We start from the raw sequence: 15,718 nt of genomic DNA, 5'->3' as shown, positions 1-15,718 counted from the left end.
AGACACAAACCCGGGCCAAATTATACCACGCTTTGATCACAGCAATCTGCCAGTACAGTTCAATCGCACAGGTCCTTAAGTTCTATTATTTACAACTAATCACTGACTTTGAGTTCGGCTCTTTCAGCTTGAATAAGACCCTAATAAGAAATAATAGCAGCGAGAGGAAGAAAGAGGGAACACCTTCAGATCTGATCCATCAGCGGCCTCCTGTCTCTACGCAGCACGCAAAATGCTGCATCATGGCTTAATCAAGTCTGACGCATTCGAGTTCCAAGCCATACTTCTTTCCCCCTTTTGAGAAATCTAAAATCAATAACGCAGCATGCCTATGTAAATGTTTTTTTTTTTGTGCTGTATAGGGACTCTTTAAACTCTCTTACAGTATAATTGGACCTGTTGGAAAAGTTCTCCTCTTTGGGACAAGGGGTAATGAAAGAATAATAAAAAAAGATGGATCATCTGAGGCAGACAATCATGTAAATGCACCAAAAGACACACACACACACACACACACACACACACACACACACACACGCACACACACAGCAGGTGGAGGCTGAAATTGCTGTTAGCGTCAGGGTGGGGCAGTGAGTGGGCAGGAGAAGGGGAGTGAGGAAGTGATAGGGTGACGTAAGTGTGCATGCATGTGTGTGTGTCAGTACGTGTGTACATGTCTTTGCTCCCCTCACAGCTTGGCAGCGTGCTAAAGCAACCACAGGGGAGATCATGTTTGTTTGTTTGTTTGCTCGCTCCATCTTGGTCGTCTGCAGCATGCGCACGCACACACACACACACACACACACTTGCATGCACAGCGTGATTGTGTAGATGAGGCTGCTGGCAGCAGCTGGGATTGTAGAGGCTGTGATTGATTGATTGACGCAGGCCAATGGGCTGTGGTCTGAAGTGGAACCATTCAAGGCTGTTGAAAGGCTGAAGCCATTTCCCTTTTCATGAACAAAAGCCGAGGATCTTACAGAGAAACAAGAGTTCAATTGAACTTTTTAGACTCCTTAAGTCCTTCTTCAAACCACAGGAATAGTCGGGTTCTTGTTATTATTAAGTAACTACATTTTATTGATGCAGTAACTATGAAGACAAGGAATAAAAACAGGGAATAGGTGTCAACATGTGTCGAGAGAAACAAGGAGGAACAAAACAGAAAATCAGGTTTATTTTATAAACCTCAAAATTAACGAAAGAAACCGGGAAGAGGCCCGTAAACACGTCATCACTCGCACGTCATCACTCGTAAGAAGTAACCAGTGTGGCAATGTCAGGTGCAAGGCTGAAGACTAAGGTGTGCAATTTGGTGGGTGTGGCTAGTGATGTGCGCTGAATCAGTATGTGGTGAGAGTGAACGGGTGTGTGCAAGGCGTGCGGCTGCAGGGCTCGTGCAGGGCATCACATAAGACATGTTAAGAACACTGTTGCATTAAGAAGCAAATAAACAAAGACTTGACACAATGAGATGTAAGTCTGAGCAAATTGTTGTCCACTGTACAAAAGTTAGAAGGCAGAACAAACGGAAGAAGAGAAGTGTAAAAAAAAATGGTGGGAAGCAGGCACTTCAAAACCACTCCGTTATAAATCAGACGTGTTAGGCCAGCAGTAAGTAGCGTCTGAATGATAATTGATTCCCTGGCCCCATCCACGTCCAGTATGATGTGATGCATGTATGCTGTGGCCATGTTCAGCTCCCATTAAATTACACACAATGCCGATCGTATATTACCCCACGCCAAGTATTCCAGTCAAACTGGGGATAAATCACCCAGAGTGATCGCTAAGTAGTGGTCTTGCTTTAGTGCATTAGGTGTAAACATTACCTGGGGCTGTCCAAGCGACAAAGACGGAGCGCGGGCTGGTGACGGTGACATTATACGGAGGCTGGATCTGCTCCGGGGACGAGACTGGGGTCTGAATCACGTATCTGTCACTGCGGCTGCTCCCGCCACCCGTGCTGGCCTCCAACTCATACACATACCTGCCAAGCACACAATGCCAACTCAGTAACACAAAAGTATGTTGTGCTAATGGATCTACTGATGCACACAGACTACAAATCTACACGCACACACAAAAAAAGAAAAGGAGCAGTAAATGTTTTGTAAAATTGATGTAAAATTCACAACTTGCAGACAATGGAAAGGCTCTTGCAGAGGAATAATTAATAATAAAAGAGCCTCCAGGCTTTAAGACCGTGCTTGACAAGCCCTGAACATGACCGATCAGCAGTGCATTAGCATCCTGCTTCAGTGTAATGCAGTGTGTGTGTGTATATGTGTGTGTGTGTGTGTGAGAGAGCTGGGCCGAAACCATTCAGTGTGGCTTGTGGTTTATTCCGGTCGATTGAAAAGCACAACACAAAACAACACAACTGACCACTGCCAGCCGCTGTGAAAATGTGGACAGTTCCCCCCATTTTTAGACCTGACCATTTTTTTATCAATATTACTGTAAACGCAAAATTTTACTATTGTGATTCAGAATAAACAACACTAAACAGTTAATGGAAGGGGTGCTTGTCCAAAAAAAACCTCAATGACTATGTACTAGTCTGTGGTAATGCAAAGCAGAATCTTTAACACAACTTAACACAAAAGATAAGCCTTTAAAACACAGAATTTTTTTGTTAATGTAACACTAAAGGATTACATGAGCAATGTAAGTAGGTCACATTAAGCATTAATTTGCCATTAACGCTATAGGACAACAATGAACATGTTTAAAAAGCCTTTACAAAAGTGGGATGAGCTGCATTAAGACTATAGATGGTTCATTTGCCATATTGTATGTAGAGAATAAATGCATTCATGAGGAAAACTGAAACAGCCGCTCCAGATATAAGCAAAATAAACACGATGTGCCATATCAAAGCAGGTGGTGCTTCCAGCACGTCCCCAGGGGAGAGAAAGGTTAATATTTCAGCCATCAGAGAGACTTTCTACAATGGTGAGATAAGTGACAGCTAATCAACAGTGTCATAAATAATCAATGAGCGGTGGGTGCAGGCCGGCTGGTTCCGGGCCTGTTTAACCGTTTCGAACATCCCTGTATTCCGGCTCGGGGTAATGAGGCCGCTGCTCCGCTTTTGTAATTCTCTGCACAAAAAGCCAAATTGGAAGAAGAAAGAGAAAAGAGGGCAGGCTGGAAGGGAATTCCTTTTGGCAGGTTATCTGGAATTATGGCAAATTAAACGTCATGCATCTCCTGGCTCTGTTTGAAGCACCTCCCCAGCCTACACTGAAGAGTCAGAAAAAACAGGGGGGGTTCTTCAGACACCCCCGTGGCCCAGTGCAGGGTGCTGTCACAGGACTCTGACAATGAACGACATCAATAAAAATGCAAGCAAGTACAAGCTGTGAGTCAGGGTATGGGGGAAATAGTGCTCTTAACCCATCCTGTCTGTTTTTGCTGGTGTGTGTGTCACACAGTGCACAATCAACTTTCCTCTGTAATGAAGAATGAATGAACAACGTTCCTCAATATTCACGTTAGGATAGATGGTTATAAATCCTGGAATGTTACAGCTCGAAATGCTGACTATTTTGGGAACAGGCATTGCATTAAAAAAGTATAGATTTCTAAAAAGTTCTCTTGCATTTTTTTAACTATACACAGACTCAAAGACCACAAAGTAATGGAAGTGACCAGACAACCCTTCATTGGCCACCTATGACCATTATCAGCATGATGTGCATAAGATCAGCAGCTCAAAAATGCCTTAATGTTTAGCTGAACATGCCGACACATTAACCGGCCGGTTAATAAAAAATTATAGGGAAGACACACACAGGATTCGGTGTCATCAATAATCAGCTGCTAATAGCTTGTTAGTGAGGGCTGATGGATAGGACCTGCTGTTGGGCTGCAGGCCAGTGTCGGTGTAGCTCATGTTTCGCCTGTCGCCAGTGAAGAGCAGCGCCGCGTCGCGCAGCAGCCGGTACTGGGAGAGCAGGCCATTGGGCTGGGAGGGCTCACTCCAGTAAAGCTCGACCTCATTTGGGCTCACCAAGACATGCCTCGGACTGGCCCATACACCTAACAGACAAGGGGGGGGGGGGGGAGGGGGTAGAGGGAAGGAAATCAAATCAGGGTCCATCATGAAGCAGAAGCAGAAGTGAGGGATGCTATGTATGCGTAAGACTTTGCAGCACATATCAATTTAAACTAAAAAAAATTGACATTCAGTATAATTTGTGGCCACGTTTATCATTTTTTTAACAGAAAGAAAATTTTAAATACATTTCTATTGATCAGTGAACCAAAGCCAACTGGCACAGCATGAGAGAATGTTAAATGTATTTTTTTACTCAGATCTTTATGTGAATTATTAAGCCATCCAAACGACTGAAAATAAATCCTTATTACAATCTATATTTAATTAATGTTTTTCTTATAAAATCTGACAAGATAACCTCCCAGTGTTCAGTAATCAAGCAGTGTTATAAATGAAACATTTGTCAAGCTTTTGCATTAAGTTTAATGCAAAGTCTAAGGGAGTTTTTTGAAAAAAGGAAATAAAAAAACTACATGAATAAAATTGGGGTCTTGTCAGGACTGAATGGGTAGATGTGTGTGTGAGTGAAAGGAGGTGAGGGGGGGGGCAGTGTGTGCAGCGCGCTGCTTACCCACTGGTGCATCTTGCAGTGTGCGGCCCGTAGATGGCTGACTTGCTCCGCAACCAGCCGATGTGCAGGCAGTCAGCACAAAGCTATAATCAGTGTGAGGCTGCAGACCTGTGCCAAACCGAGAGACACACCTAATCACACACATGCACATACACTACCATGCATGTAAATCCATACCTAATGCAATATTTATATTTCTTACAATAGACTATCGACACTGTAAATTCAGTGAGATGATAAAATACAACATTTAGAGATTAACAGTGACTGCATTTTAAATACTTTAGAAACAATGTTACAGTATTTCAGTAAAAAACACAGCAAAATTTTAATAATGCAGTTATTAAAATTCCAAAAGCCAGCAGACGTCACCAGCCAGTTCTTGAGTTTGATTCACAACCAGTCCCACTTAAACCAAAACTAGTTTTCACAGAATTCTGAACTGTTTTTGGATGAAGCATAGATTACAGTCACAAAAGTGTGCAATGCAATGAGAAAAAAATCGTAAGAATTTCATAATAATCATAATTTTAGATTAATTATTAACATATTATTTTATGGCACCTAAATATAAAACCAACCAATACACACATAAATATCCCATTTTATTACACATTGTGGTATTTATGATTCCTTCCTCTTCAAAATGAAATGAACAGAAATCTAAGACAGGCCACAGGTCTTCATTCTATTATCTTTAATTAAAAATCCTAAATGACTCAGTGGTCTCAACACAAATCCACGCAGGTTTTTAAACTGAACTCGGGAAGATATTCCCCCTCACACTGAAGGGGGCACTCTTAGCCTGTTTAAGAAATATGTCATTTTAATCAAAAAGAGCAAACAAATAAATATATAAATAAGATAAAGAAGGAAAAAATAAAAAACTTCAATCATTTTAACACTCCGTCCTCTGAGCATACGCCAGCCCATTGTTGCACACCACTAACACAAAGTGAAAACAATGCCGTAACTGTCAACCAAATTGTTCTGTAGAGGAGAGTGGAAGTGTTGGGTAATAAATGATATAAAAAGATCTTTTATTGACAAGCTGCCATTTACTCTTTGCATTAGAGAATATGAGAAGATGATGGCTGCTGGCCTCTGGTCCCTGAAGGCATTTGACGGTGGAGAGATAGCACAAAATGCCTCAGTTTACTTAGCGCATTGATAACACCTCTAAATAATTAAGTGCGAACTTCCTGTCTACAATTACTTAATGCTTTTTTTGTCTGGAGAGGATTATGAAGCGATCTGTGGGCTCCACGCGTCGGCCGAGCTCAGAGACTACCCCCGATGCCTTTTATGGGATCAGGTTTCCCCTGCTCACGCATAATTTAGAGGAGGCCGAGCTGGTGCGGGGGGCTCTCTCCTCTGTCCGGCTCTCCCGAGCCCCCGAGCACAGCAAACTGCCTCCCCAGCTAAAATAAGACACAGATGAGAGTCAAAGCCGGCGGTTCATTCATCTTCACAGGGAGAGTCATTACCCTGCGCCGGGGAGCACAGGACGAGCAGCCCGCTGTTCCTCATGACGGGGTGAATGCTGACATATGCGCGTAGAGAGGACGGCAGACACAAGAGGACATTTCAGACACAGGAGTCATATGGTTGGGAGCCGTTTTGGGAAAAAACTTCTTACATTATAGAATTAGAAAGATGTCTACCCGTGCATCTCAAAAACTTAGACATTTTCATAAAGGTCGCTTTTCATGTAATTAAATAAAAAATAACCTATGTAAATGCTAGGTTAATTACATGTAAAATGTAATGTGTAATAAATATATCATCTCACCTTATTAAAGAATTACTAATAATCAGTCACTATCTTCATTTATAGAGTCAGTATATAGTTGGGGATGAAAGATTTTGTCATTTATACATTTTTTTTATTAAAATTTGAAAACACCATTCACCAACATGATGCAAGAGTTAATCCATAAAGTATATCATTATATAACTATACTGATAACATCAATACGTATTTACATTTCAAAGAGCAAATTAATAAAATAATTTGAAAAAACAATAAAAATGTCTATAATATTTCATTATACCTAGTAAAATTATGCAAGCTGTGAGGTTAGAGAGCAGAATGTTCTGATGTGAATGCAGCAGTGGGAAACACAAATAAAGAAAGGCATGTAGTGTGTATTAATGAATTAATAATTCACTTAGTAATGCCCAATTAAATGCATGGTTAGCAGCATAATTTATATAATTGAAAGCAATAATTCAAATTAGCAAATGAAAAACTATATATATTTTCGAGTCATCAGGGGCTGGATATTTATTTTTGAACTGCTCATTTGTGCCGCGCCGAATGTGATGAGCACATACATCTTTCTCCATAACACAGCTGAGTTTAGGGATGTCTTCGAGGTGAAAATAATTCTTCCTTTCATCTTTGGGCAGATAATATGCTAATACATAATAAAAAAAGTCATATGGTTGCATTTGTGTTTGGAAAATTAGTCTGGAGCTCCAGTGTCAAGGTCAATTGTCCCATCATGGAGGTAAATTGCTAATGTATGTTCTGTTACTAATTAACTGTAACCATATATAGCACATCACATACTTTCTGAGAAGAAAACCAACAGAAATGTGGATGTGAGACCCTAGTGTGTGACTGTTGTAATTCTCCCTTGGTACGAGAATGACGGATGTCGTATTAAACATTAAGCTTTCGAGAATCAGAGAGCAATTATTTATGCTCATATTTCAAGTAAAGCGCTCATTTACCTTCCCACCATTTTTGCCCAGACCAGTTCTGTTCCTTTTCTTTCTGTTTTGCCCCTCAGGGCAAGGGTGGCAGTTTTAAACTTTCATTATAATTTCCTTCATTAATTTAGGCAATATTTGTTCGGATAACAAAAAGAGGCAGCAAGGGAAAGATTACCCTTTTATTTGGGCGTCTCAGGATTTGAGCGTCTCAGGATTTAAAAAATGCAGATTGTGTAACAACACAAAAACCTCATTGTAAAAATCTCAAAATGTCACCTGTAGCAATCAAGAACAGATCTTCTGTTTGTTCAATTATTTAGTAAATGAGCATGTAGATGACACACACTCACATTGCCTATCTAATTCATTTCCACAGAACGTGCCATGGCAACAACAATAATGTGCAGTTTCTACAACTTGCCCAGTGTCTCTTAAAAAAGAAGCATAAAAGAAGAGAAATGTCTTGTGAAAAGCTCCTGACAAATGTCCGGGGCTGTAGCAGAGGGCAATAAAGCCATTGCTGCTCCACAATGCACTGCTGTTGTTTCTCCTTTAAGAAAAAAAAAAGGTGCTTCGGTGCCCAGAGAGATGTGCAGAGAGAGGAGATCTGGCTGCCGAGGGAGGATTTAGCAGCTCTGAGCGGCGGGACATGAAAGTCTCACGCAGGCTTAGAGCGTCTCCATAAAGGGAACCCCCAGCGAAGACACGGCGCAGCCCTGCCAGCACACGCCGCTCCTCACCAGGACTGTCGAGACGGCCACCGCGTCCCCTCACCAAACCGACAACACGGGAAGGAGCCGGTTGGCCAAATTTGCCATCAGATCCCCCCTCCCGCTGTCTCGCTCCTTCTCTTTCTCCGCCATGGGCTGCCAGGGCGAGCCAGTTGGCATTCCAGGGGCAGGGTTGTGCCAGCTCCCGCTCTTTAGAGCTCTCCAGCACCTCTCCTGCTGCAGTTTTGCCGAAATATCTTTGGTCGGCAACACGTTCCTGAGGAACGGCAGACGTTTTGGAATTCCCTAATGATTTCAGGCTTATTTACAAAAGATTGTGTGACTCTTTCCAAATCCTCCTCAAACTACATCTTCTGCCTGAGGCTCGGCTGTACTGGAATCAGCCAGGGAGAGCAGTGATTGTGCAAGTGTGTGTGGAAAACGCACTCCTGCGCCTCATCCAGAAGGGTCTTTTAAAGAAAGAACAGAAATGGAGCTCTGGGGGGAAAACAGGGTCATGCTATCAGCTTCAGCTCTGCATTCAAGGACCTGGCTGCTGTACAAACCTCAGGGCATCTGAGGCAGAAAGACATCAGACCTGATCAACTGTGTACCTGGTTATAACAGCTATATTCACATTGTTTCGGATCATGTTCTGTTTTTGTGTTGTATGCAGAATCAGTAGGATTGCTTCCATAGACTGAGCTCAGAATTGATAATCAGTTGATAAACATATCTCTGTCAGCAAGCAAAGAATAAATTAGATTTCTGCAAGAAGGATATTGCTTCACATAATAAAAAAGTCCACACAATATAAGAAAATTAAAAAATTTTAAATAGAAAAAGACATGCTGGCCTTGAAATACATTCTCCTTGTTTATAATTTTTTTTTAAATTTCCCACTGCATGTCTCCTGTGAGATGCCGTTCCTTTGCATATCAGAAGTATGCAGTGTCTCTGTGCTTATGTTGTGTCTGTGTGTCTGTGTTTTCTTTGAGAGTACATGCCACAAAAAGTGTAGTGTAAAAAAAAGTGTAGTGTAACAAAAAGGGCATTTATTTAATTAATAAAAAACCTATACATATATACATATATCCATTAAACATAAAAAAACTTGATGATTGTTGATGATTGTGGCTGATAGTCTTACTGTCTTGACCCAGAAAAATAATGTATGTTCCATAATAAAGGTTAACACTATTGTGGAAAAAAACATTGTGGAAACAAGGATGAGATGCAGTAGTATGTATATTGCAAACTGTATAATTAAGATTGGAATTATATTGGAAATGTATATTCAGAGTGGACGTATATGTGCGTATGCATGAGAAAGATAGAGAGGGCGAGAGAGAGAGTAAGCCATCTCGGTGCATATCCTTGCTCCAGTGACGATGCTCGAGGCCAGGAGCGCTGCTCCTCTCCAAGGCAGATAAAAGAAGCTCCACAAATCAGGTGCCCAGAGGAGTGATGGGCAGGGGCAGGCACTCATTGCGGGAATCAGGTGTAAATTCAGTCATTAGATTGCTTCCTGAAACAGCATGGCATAAATAAAGGCAGGGCGTGTGGAGGAGACATAGTGTGTCCACAAGCCAGGGTCTGCTTGCGCACACAGACACACAAACACATACACACACACAAACCAGTCGCACACTTATTCATCACTCAATCTCACAGCCTCAGGATGAAAACATGTCCTGTGGTCTGTTCATCATGTGTGTACCAATGACCTCACACTGAAGGTTTGGGCTTGTTAGTGCACAATTGGTATGGGATCCAGAAAGCAGCTCCCTTTTTTTTTTTAGGGAAAAATGCATTACCCAATAAAATAGGCACATTAATATTCTACTGGAGGATTTATACATGTAAAGTATGCGATAAAATAAAAGAGACATTGGGTACCATGAGCCACTATAAAACAGGTTTCAGTGTCTTCAGGTTCAGTCACAACAGAATCAGCATAATGTGACAAACAACAGGTTTAATGTCAGTGGTTTTAATGTTTTGACTGTATATTTTTGTCTATTTCAGGTATGCTCCAGTCAGGCATATTGACATCACTCTGACCATTTTGGTGTGACAACTTGTGTTGTTTTGAAGTGACCAAAACACTATATACCCCGCCAATTAGATTGTACACTCATTCTTCAGGTCTCCTTTAATGTGTCACCTGTCTGTATAACTGTATAATAAATTTTGATATGACGTGTGGAAGGAAGTTGCCATGGAGCTGAATAAAACCCTGATGTGTGCGTGTACTGTACCCGTGAGAGTGTGACGCATGGCCCTCTGTGTGTCAGTGAAGATGAGGCCAGCTCCGCTCTGATTGATGTGGTACTCGCGTATGACGCCATTCGGTCTGGCCGGTGGGGTCCAGCTGAGCTGCAGAGCCCGGGGCCCCAGCACGCTCACCATGGGTGCCGGAACATTCTCCGGCACTCCCTGGACAGTCACCGCCACTACCTGAGACAAAAAGAATTACAGAGGCAATTTGCTGTAATGGGGGCTTGGATATCCTGCTCTAATAGAATGTCACTAGTGGTTTAAACTCTTGTCTTCAAGAGTGGCAGACTATTAGGAGAGGGCTAGGGGACCCAGTTAAGGTGTTTTTCTTTTGCCCGGCCAGGTTGGTCGGGGTGGGAGCCAGTCGGGGTGAGGGAGTGAGATCGGGGCTGCAGGCCCTCATCGTTCTTGCTGATGTGGTGGCTGGCCCCTCATAGTGTCCACCGAGATTAATCAGTCCCCTTCGTCACCCGCTTTAGACGTCCACTGCCGGCTAGCCGGGCTAGAGAAGAGCTGCACCATGGGTAATTGCCCCCGTGTATTGGGCTACACAATAATTGCAGGGTGTTTGGACAATGCTTGCAGGTGTACAACTTAATTCGGCTCACTTAAAGTGTGTTGTTAAAGTGGAAAAGTGTTCCTCCACCATCCACGATGCTCTGTTTGCCATGCACATGTATAGTAGTGGCACTCAGCCACTGGCACGGGTGTTTACTCTGCAACGGCAGTTCTCCAGTCTAACAGGCAACTGTGGGCAGATCTGCGTGGATAATAATAATCTGATCTAGAAATTAGACAAAAGACGGCATTCATTTGTTCCTTCATCAGCCAAGCCACTGACATCAATTATTATGGAGATAACAGTAATGTCACAGAGATAGCTGTGCCTTCCGGAGCGATTAATCTGCTATCAAAAAAAAAATCATGTTTGCTCAGCATCCATAACCTGCACATGTAACGGGCAAGAAGTAAACTGTTCAGAACAAGCACCATGGCCAAGATCCCAGAATCTTCCCAGCATTGCTCTCCATACAGCTTTAAAGTCTATGCAACACATAAGGAGATCTGTATTATTCTAATTGTGACTAATATTATTCACATTAGTCGCATAGCAGCATGTGGTAAATAACTCGTGCTGTTTTAAAACTACACCACAGAATTATTAGATAACATCCCCTCAATTATCTCCTTTGCATGTGCCCAATGTGACTAATTAGGGACTATCACAATTTTTATATTACACACTCACTTGGCCAGTTTATAGTTACACCTATTACATCTACCTAAATCCTCATTGGTAAGTTTCTTCAGACTGGATGTAGGTTTTGTTTGAATAAATTAAAAAATGTTGAAAGAAAACCAAGACCAAAACCTGTATATTCACAGACTGAATGATACATCAAACATATATCCAAGGGGCACTGTGTGTGTATAACTCACACAAAAAGTCTGTTCCTGGATGAAGAGATGATGAATGACTGAAGGACAGGCCCTCACCTTGTGGCTGTCGGTACAGCCGGCTGCGGTGCAGGCTCTCAGTTGGTACACGTACTCCTGGAAGGGCCGAATGTCCACCACGTCAGTGAAACTGAGCTCACTGCCACGATAACGTTCCTGCCCATCACGCAGTATCACATAGTGACTGATTTTACCTGGTGGAATGAAACATTGTGAATTTATGAGGTTATGCTAACTCTCCTGCGAAGAATCATTATATGTATATGTATCAACTTCCACATTTTCTTTGGTATGCACTCCCACTCGCTTCTCTGTGTATCCAAGTAATTCCAACTTCCGTACAGGCAAGTAGACCAACTTTATTTCAAATCACAACAGATTGGGTTTAAGCCATTTGATTAAAGCACAAAATGAAGTCCTAATGAGCAATCAACACCTCCCCTCACATAGTAAGGTGGCACAGAAGTTCTCTCAAATAAAGCTTGTTATTTCACTTAGCAGCGATTTATGCGCAAGTGAATTCCTGTTTCATAAATTATTCTGCATAGCTAGTACCCTGACTATGCAGATTAACCACGGTAATGGGGAAGTCCTTTAAAGGAGGGCTGATAAATTAATCAGCCAGTTACAGTTCTCCCTCCATCAGCATGTGATAATTACCAAAGTGCTCTGCTGCTAGTTTGCTGTAGTTTAGGGATCAAATCATCCCAAACTGCAGTCAAACATCACTTCAGGCTGCATTCTGGCTATGATGTGATTAGCAATTAAAACGAATATAGTTCTCCCCCTGAATAAACAGAGCAGCAGTAACCAGATTACCCTAAAGCCTCTCACATATGAACCTCAAAAATAAGATTACCATTGGTATGTGTGGGTGGAGCCACTCCACATAAAGGGTGTCATCCCGACTGCCCACTTCCTCCAGTGTGGTGTGGGGTACCCCCTGGGGCGTGTCCTTCTTTTGTGGTGACCAAGGCGAATGAGCTGAAACTCCGCCCAAAACTGTTCCAAGCACTAACCCTGTACTCATAGGTGCTGAATGGCTCGAGGCCCGTGTCTGGTAGAGTAAATACAGAAATATACCTAAAGATTTATGTGTTTAAATAAAAAACATTTAAAAGTGAATCCAAATACATGTATGCTGATAGGTTGGTAAAAGTCAATACATTTTAACTAAATATTTTTTCACAAATTAACATTCGAAGTCGAAGGTCAGAAAAGGCTTGAGTTAAAAGAATCATGTGCAATGTGACTCTTTACATTGTTCCACCACAACATTATAACCACCTTGTCAGGATTGCCTGCAGCTGGCCTCCACACCTGACTTTAATCCTGACGCCCCATAAATGCCGGAAGTTTCCGCCCGTTCGGGGTCGCTGGCATTTTTCGTGAACTCGCTGCACGAACTTGACCTAGTTTTGTTTCATGCGTTTTGAGTTCTGGCAATCGCCACACGCCTACGGGTTTGTTTAAGTTCTTTATTTACGTTAAACTGTTTTCGGCCACCGCGCCATTGTTTCTTTGAGTTTATGTTTATTTGTTGTAGAATAAAAAACCCCTCCCCAGTATGTCAGACCTCTGCGCTTCCTTCCCTCGTAAGTCCGTAGTCGTGACAGAATGCCAGCGACCCACCCAAAAAGCGCAGAGGTGGAAAGCGGAGGAGAAGAAACGCCGCGAAGGAACGCAGCGCGGCGCGGCGAACGCGGACGCCAGGGGAGAGACGCGCCGCCCGTTCTGGTGGAGCGTTTTCTCCCCGAGAAGCCGTGGTACGCGGCGCCGCGTGATGACGTCACCCCCCGGAAACTCCGCGAAACCCGGAAGCGACAACGTCGGCGGGTGAGGGGGCGGAGCGAGGACGTTGGCGTCGGCAGCAGCGAGGAAGGGACGTGGGCAGCGAGCGCAGAAGATGCGGACCCCCACGATCTTCGGCATGTCGGGGCAAGAACTCTGCGCTCTGCTGGCAAGGCTCCCCGTGGACTGGGACGACACGGACGACGACGAGAGCACGGGAGACGAGAGTTGGGACTCCGCCCATCGCGCCAGTCTGCGTCGTCGCAAGGTCCGTGGGGACCCACGTCACTTCCAGGGGGGTGAGAAGCGGCAACAACCACGACGGCGTTCCTCCAGCGAGGAGGTGGGCAGCCTCCAGCCCGAATGGCCAGAGTACTGCCCATGGGAGCTTATCGCGCCATGGGTCCAGGATGTCCGCAGGGTGGACGACCCCTCGGAGTCACGGTGGGAGGACACGGATGACGAAAGCGATGATGACGTGGATTTTTCGGTGGGCGGTCGGTGCCGGGATGGCTCCGCCCAGCGTGCGCGTCCGAGATCATCGCGGCGTCCGTGATGACCCATGTGACTTCCGGGGGTACGAGGTTGACACGGACGACGACCAGGATCGTCACGAGGTCCGTGGAGACCCACGTCCCTCCAGCAGGGTGAGGAAAGCTTGTGGAAGAGGGCGACGGGATGTCGCCAGCCAGCAACTGCGCTGCCGGGACTGCCTCGCAGGGAATCCTCCATTCCTGCTCCAGTCGCCGACCCGCCTTCCCTCTGCCCGGACGTTCCCCAGCGAAAAGGCAGCGCAGCGACCCAGCGTCCACACCGTGCTGGAGAAGACGTCCACCCCCTCCACACCACACACCTACCACCATCTCCAGCAACGTGCCCAGCCCCATGTGGGACAGCCCAATTGTCCCGGGACCCTTCAGTGGGCAGCAGGACACTGATAAGACCACCACCATCCTCTAGTGTCTGCTTGGGTCAGCATGGGGGCTGGAGCGCAGCCCTCTGGCACAGGGAGAGACAGACAGCAGTTTTCGGGACTTCCAGCAGAGACTGAGGGCGGAGTTTGATCGGCCAGAGCCTGAGCCAGGGATCGAACTCTGCCCCTCCACCACGTCCAGCGCCAGTCAGGATCCGGGGCAAGAAGACCAAGCACTGGCGGGCGACGAGAAGGTCGCACCTCCCGAGATCCTGGCTGTGCCCCCTGAGGAGGTCCTGGAGAGCCCAGAGAGGGAGCCAGACGACCCTCTCTTCTGTCTGTCTCTGTCTGTGTGTGTCTGTGTGACATATGTGTCCGTATGTCGCCCCCACTTCCCCTCTTTGTGTCCACCAGATGGCGACCCAGCCGCGGAGCCGAACCCCAGGGAGGAGGTTCCTGACCCGAATGTGCTGGTCCAAGGCGAGGTGGACAAGCCCCAAGGTACCCCTAAGTCCAGCCGGGGGGGGTGCTCCCCCAAAGAATTTTTTGGGGGGGTGCAGTTCGGGTTGGGGACTCCTCCTGAGGGGAGGGGAGGTGGGGAAGCGATGGAGCTGGGTCCTCCGGTAGCCAGTGAGGAGGGCGGGCCAGGCATGGGCCTGCGTCTGCCTCCAGAGGGGTGGAGCGCCATAGAGCCCCCGGGTAGGAGCATGAGGACCCAGCTGGGACAGGCAAAGAGGGCCTGCTTGTCCCACGGACGCAGAAGGGGCTAGCCGGATGGTCTGGCAATGCCCCCCCCTTGGCACCAGGGCCGTGCAGCGAGAGGGGCTGCATAGTCCCAGAAGGCACCAGCCTGGGGTGCCTGGAACAGTCGCCGGAGGCTCTGGGACAATCTCCCTGCGCGGTGCAGGGGGTGACACAAGAAGTGTCAGAGGGGACGTGTGGAGACAGGGCCCACATGTACCCAGATGGATCGGCCCTGATTATTGTGTGCAGGTACGGGAGTCCGGGGCCGCCATGCGGGACCACGCCGGGGAGCCAGGCCGAGGGTCCGGGGCCGCCATGCGGACCACGCCGGGGAGCCAGGCCGAGGTTCCGGGGCCGCCATGCGGGACCACGCCGGGGAGCCAGGCCGAGGGTCCGGGGCCGCCAAGCGGGACCACGCCGGGGAGCCAGGCCGAGGGTCCGGGGCCGCCAAGCGGGACCACGCC

At 45.8% G+C, this 15,718-nt stretch overlaps 1 protein-coding gene across 1 annotated transcript in view; it reads right to left on the bottom strand.

Annotated features, from left to right (window-relative positions):
- The window catches only part of ush2a (Usher syndrome 2A (autosomal recessive, mild)), a 192,400-nt gene that overhangs the window by 30,679 nt on the left and 146,003 nt on the right, over positions 1 to 15,718 (bottom strand). Inside the window, exons 56-58 of the mRNA XM_028987910.1 lie at positions 4,638 to 4,745; positions 3,864 to 4,047; positions 1,833 to 1,990 (exon numbers count right to left, since the gene is read on the bottom strand). Coding sequence (XP_028843743.1) covers positions 1,833 to 1,990; positions 3,864 to 4,047; positions 4,638 to 4,745 — 450 coding nt within the window. The remainder of the gene's footprint in view (positions 1 to 1,832; positions 1,991 to 3,863; positions 4,048 to 4,637; positions 4,746 to 15,718) is intronic.

Source organism: Denticeps clupeoides, chromosome 1 (assembly GCF_900700375.1).
Source record: "Denticeps clupeoides chromosome 1, fDenClu1.1, whole genome shotgun sequence".
NCBI lineage: Eukaryota > Metazoa > Chordata > Actinopteri > Clupeiformes > Denticipitidae > Denticeps > Denticeps clupeoides.
Note: the sequence above shows the minus strand (reverse complement) of the source record. Positions and strands in the feature narration are given on the sequence as shown.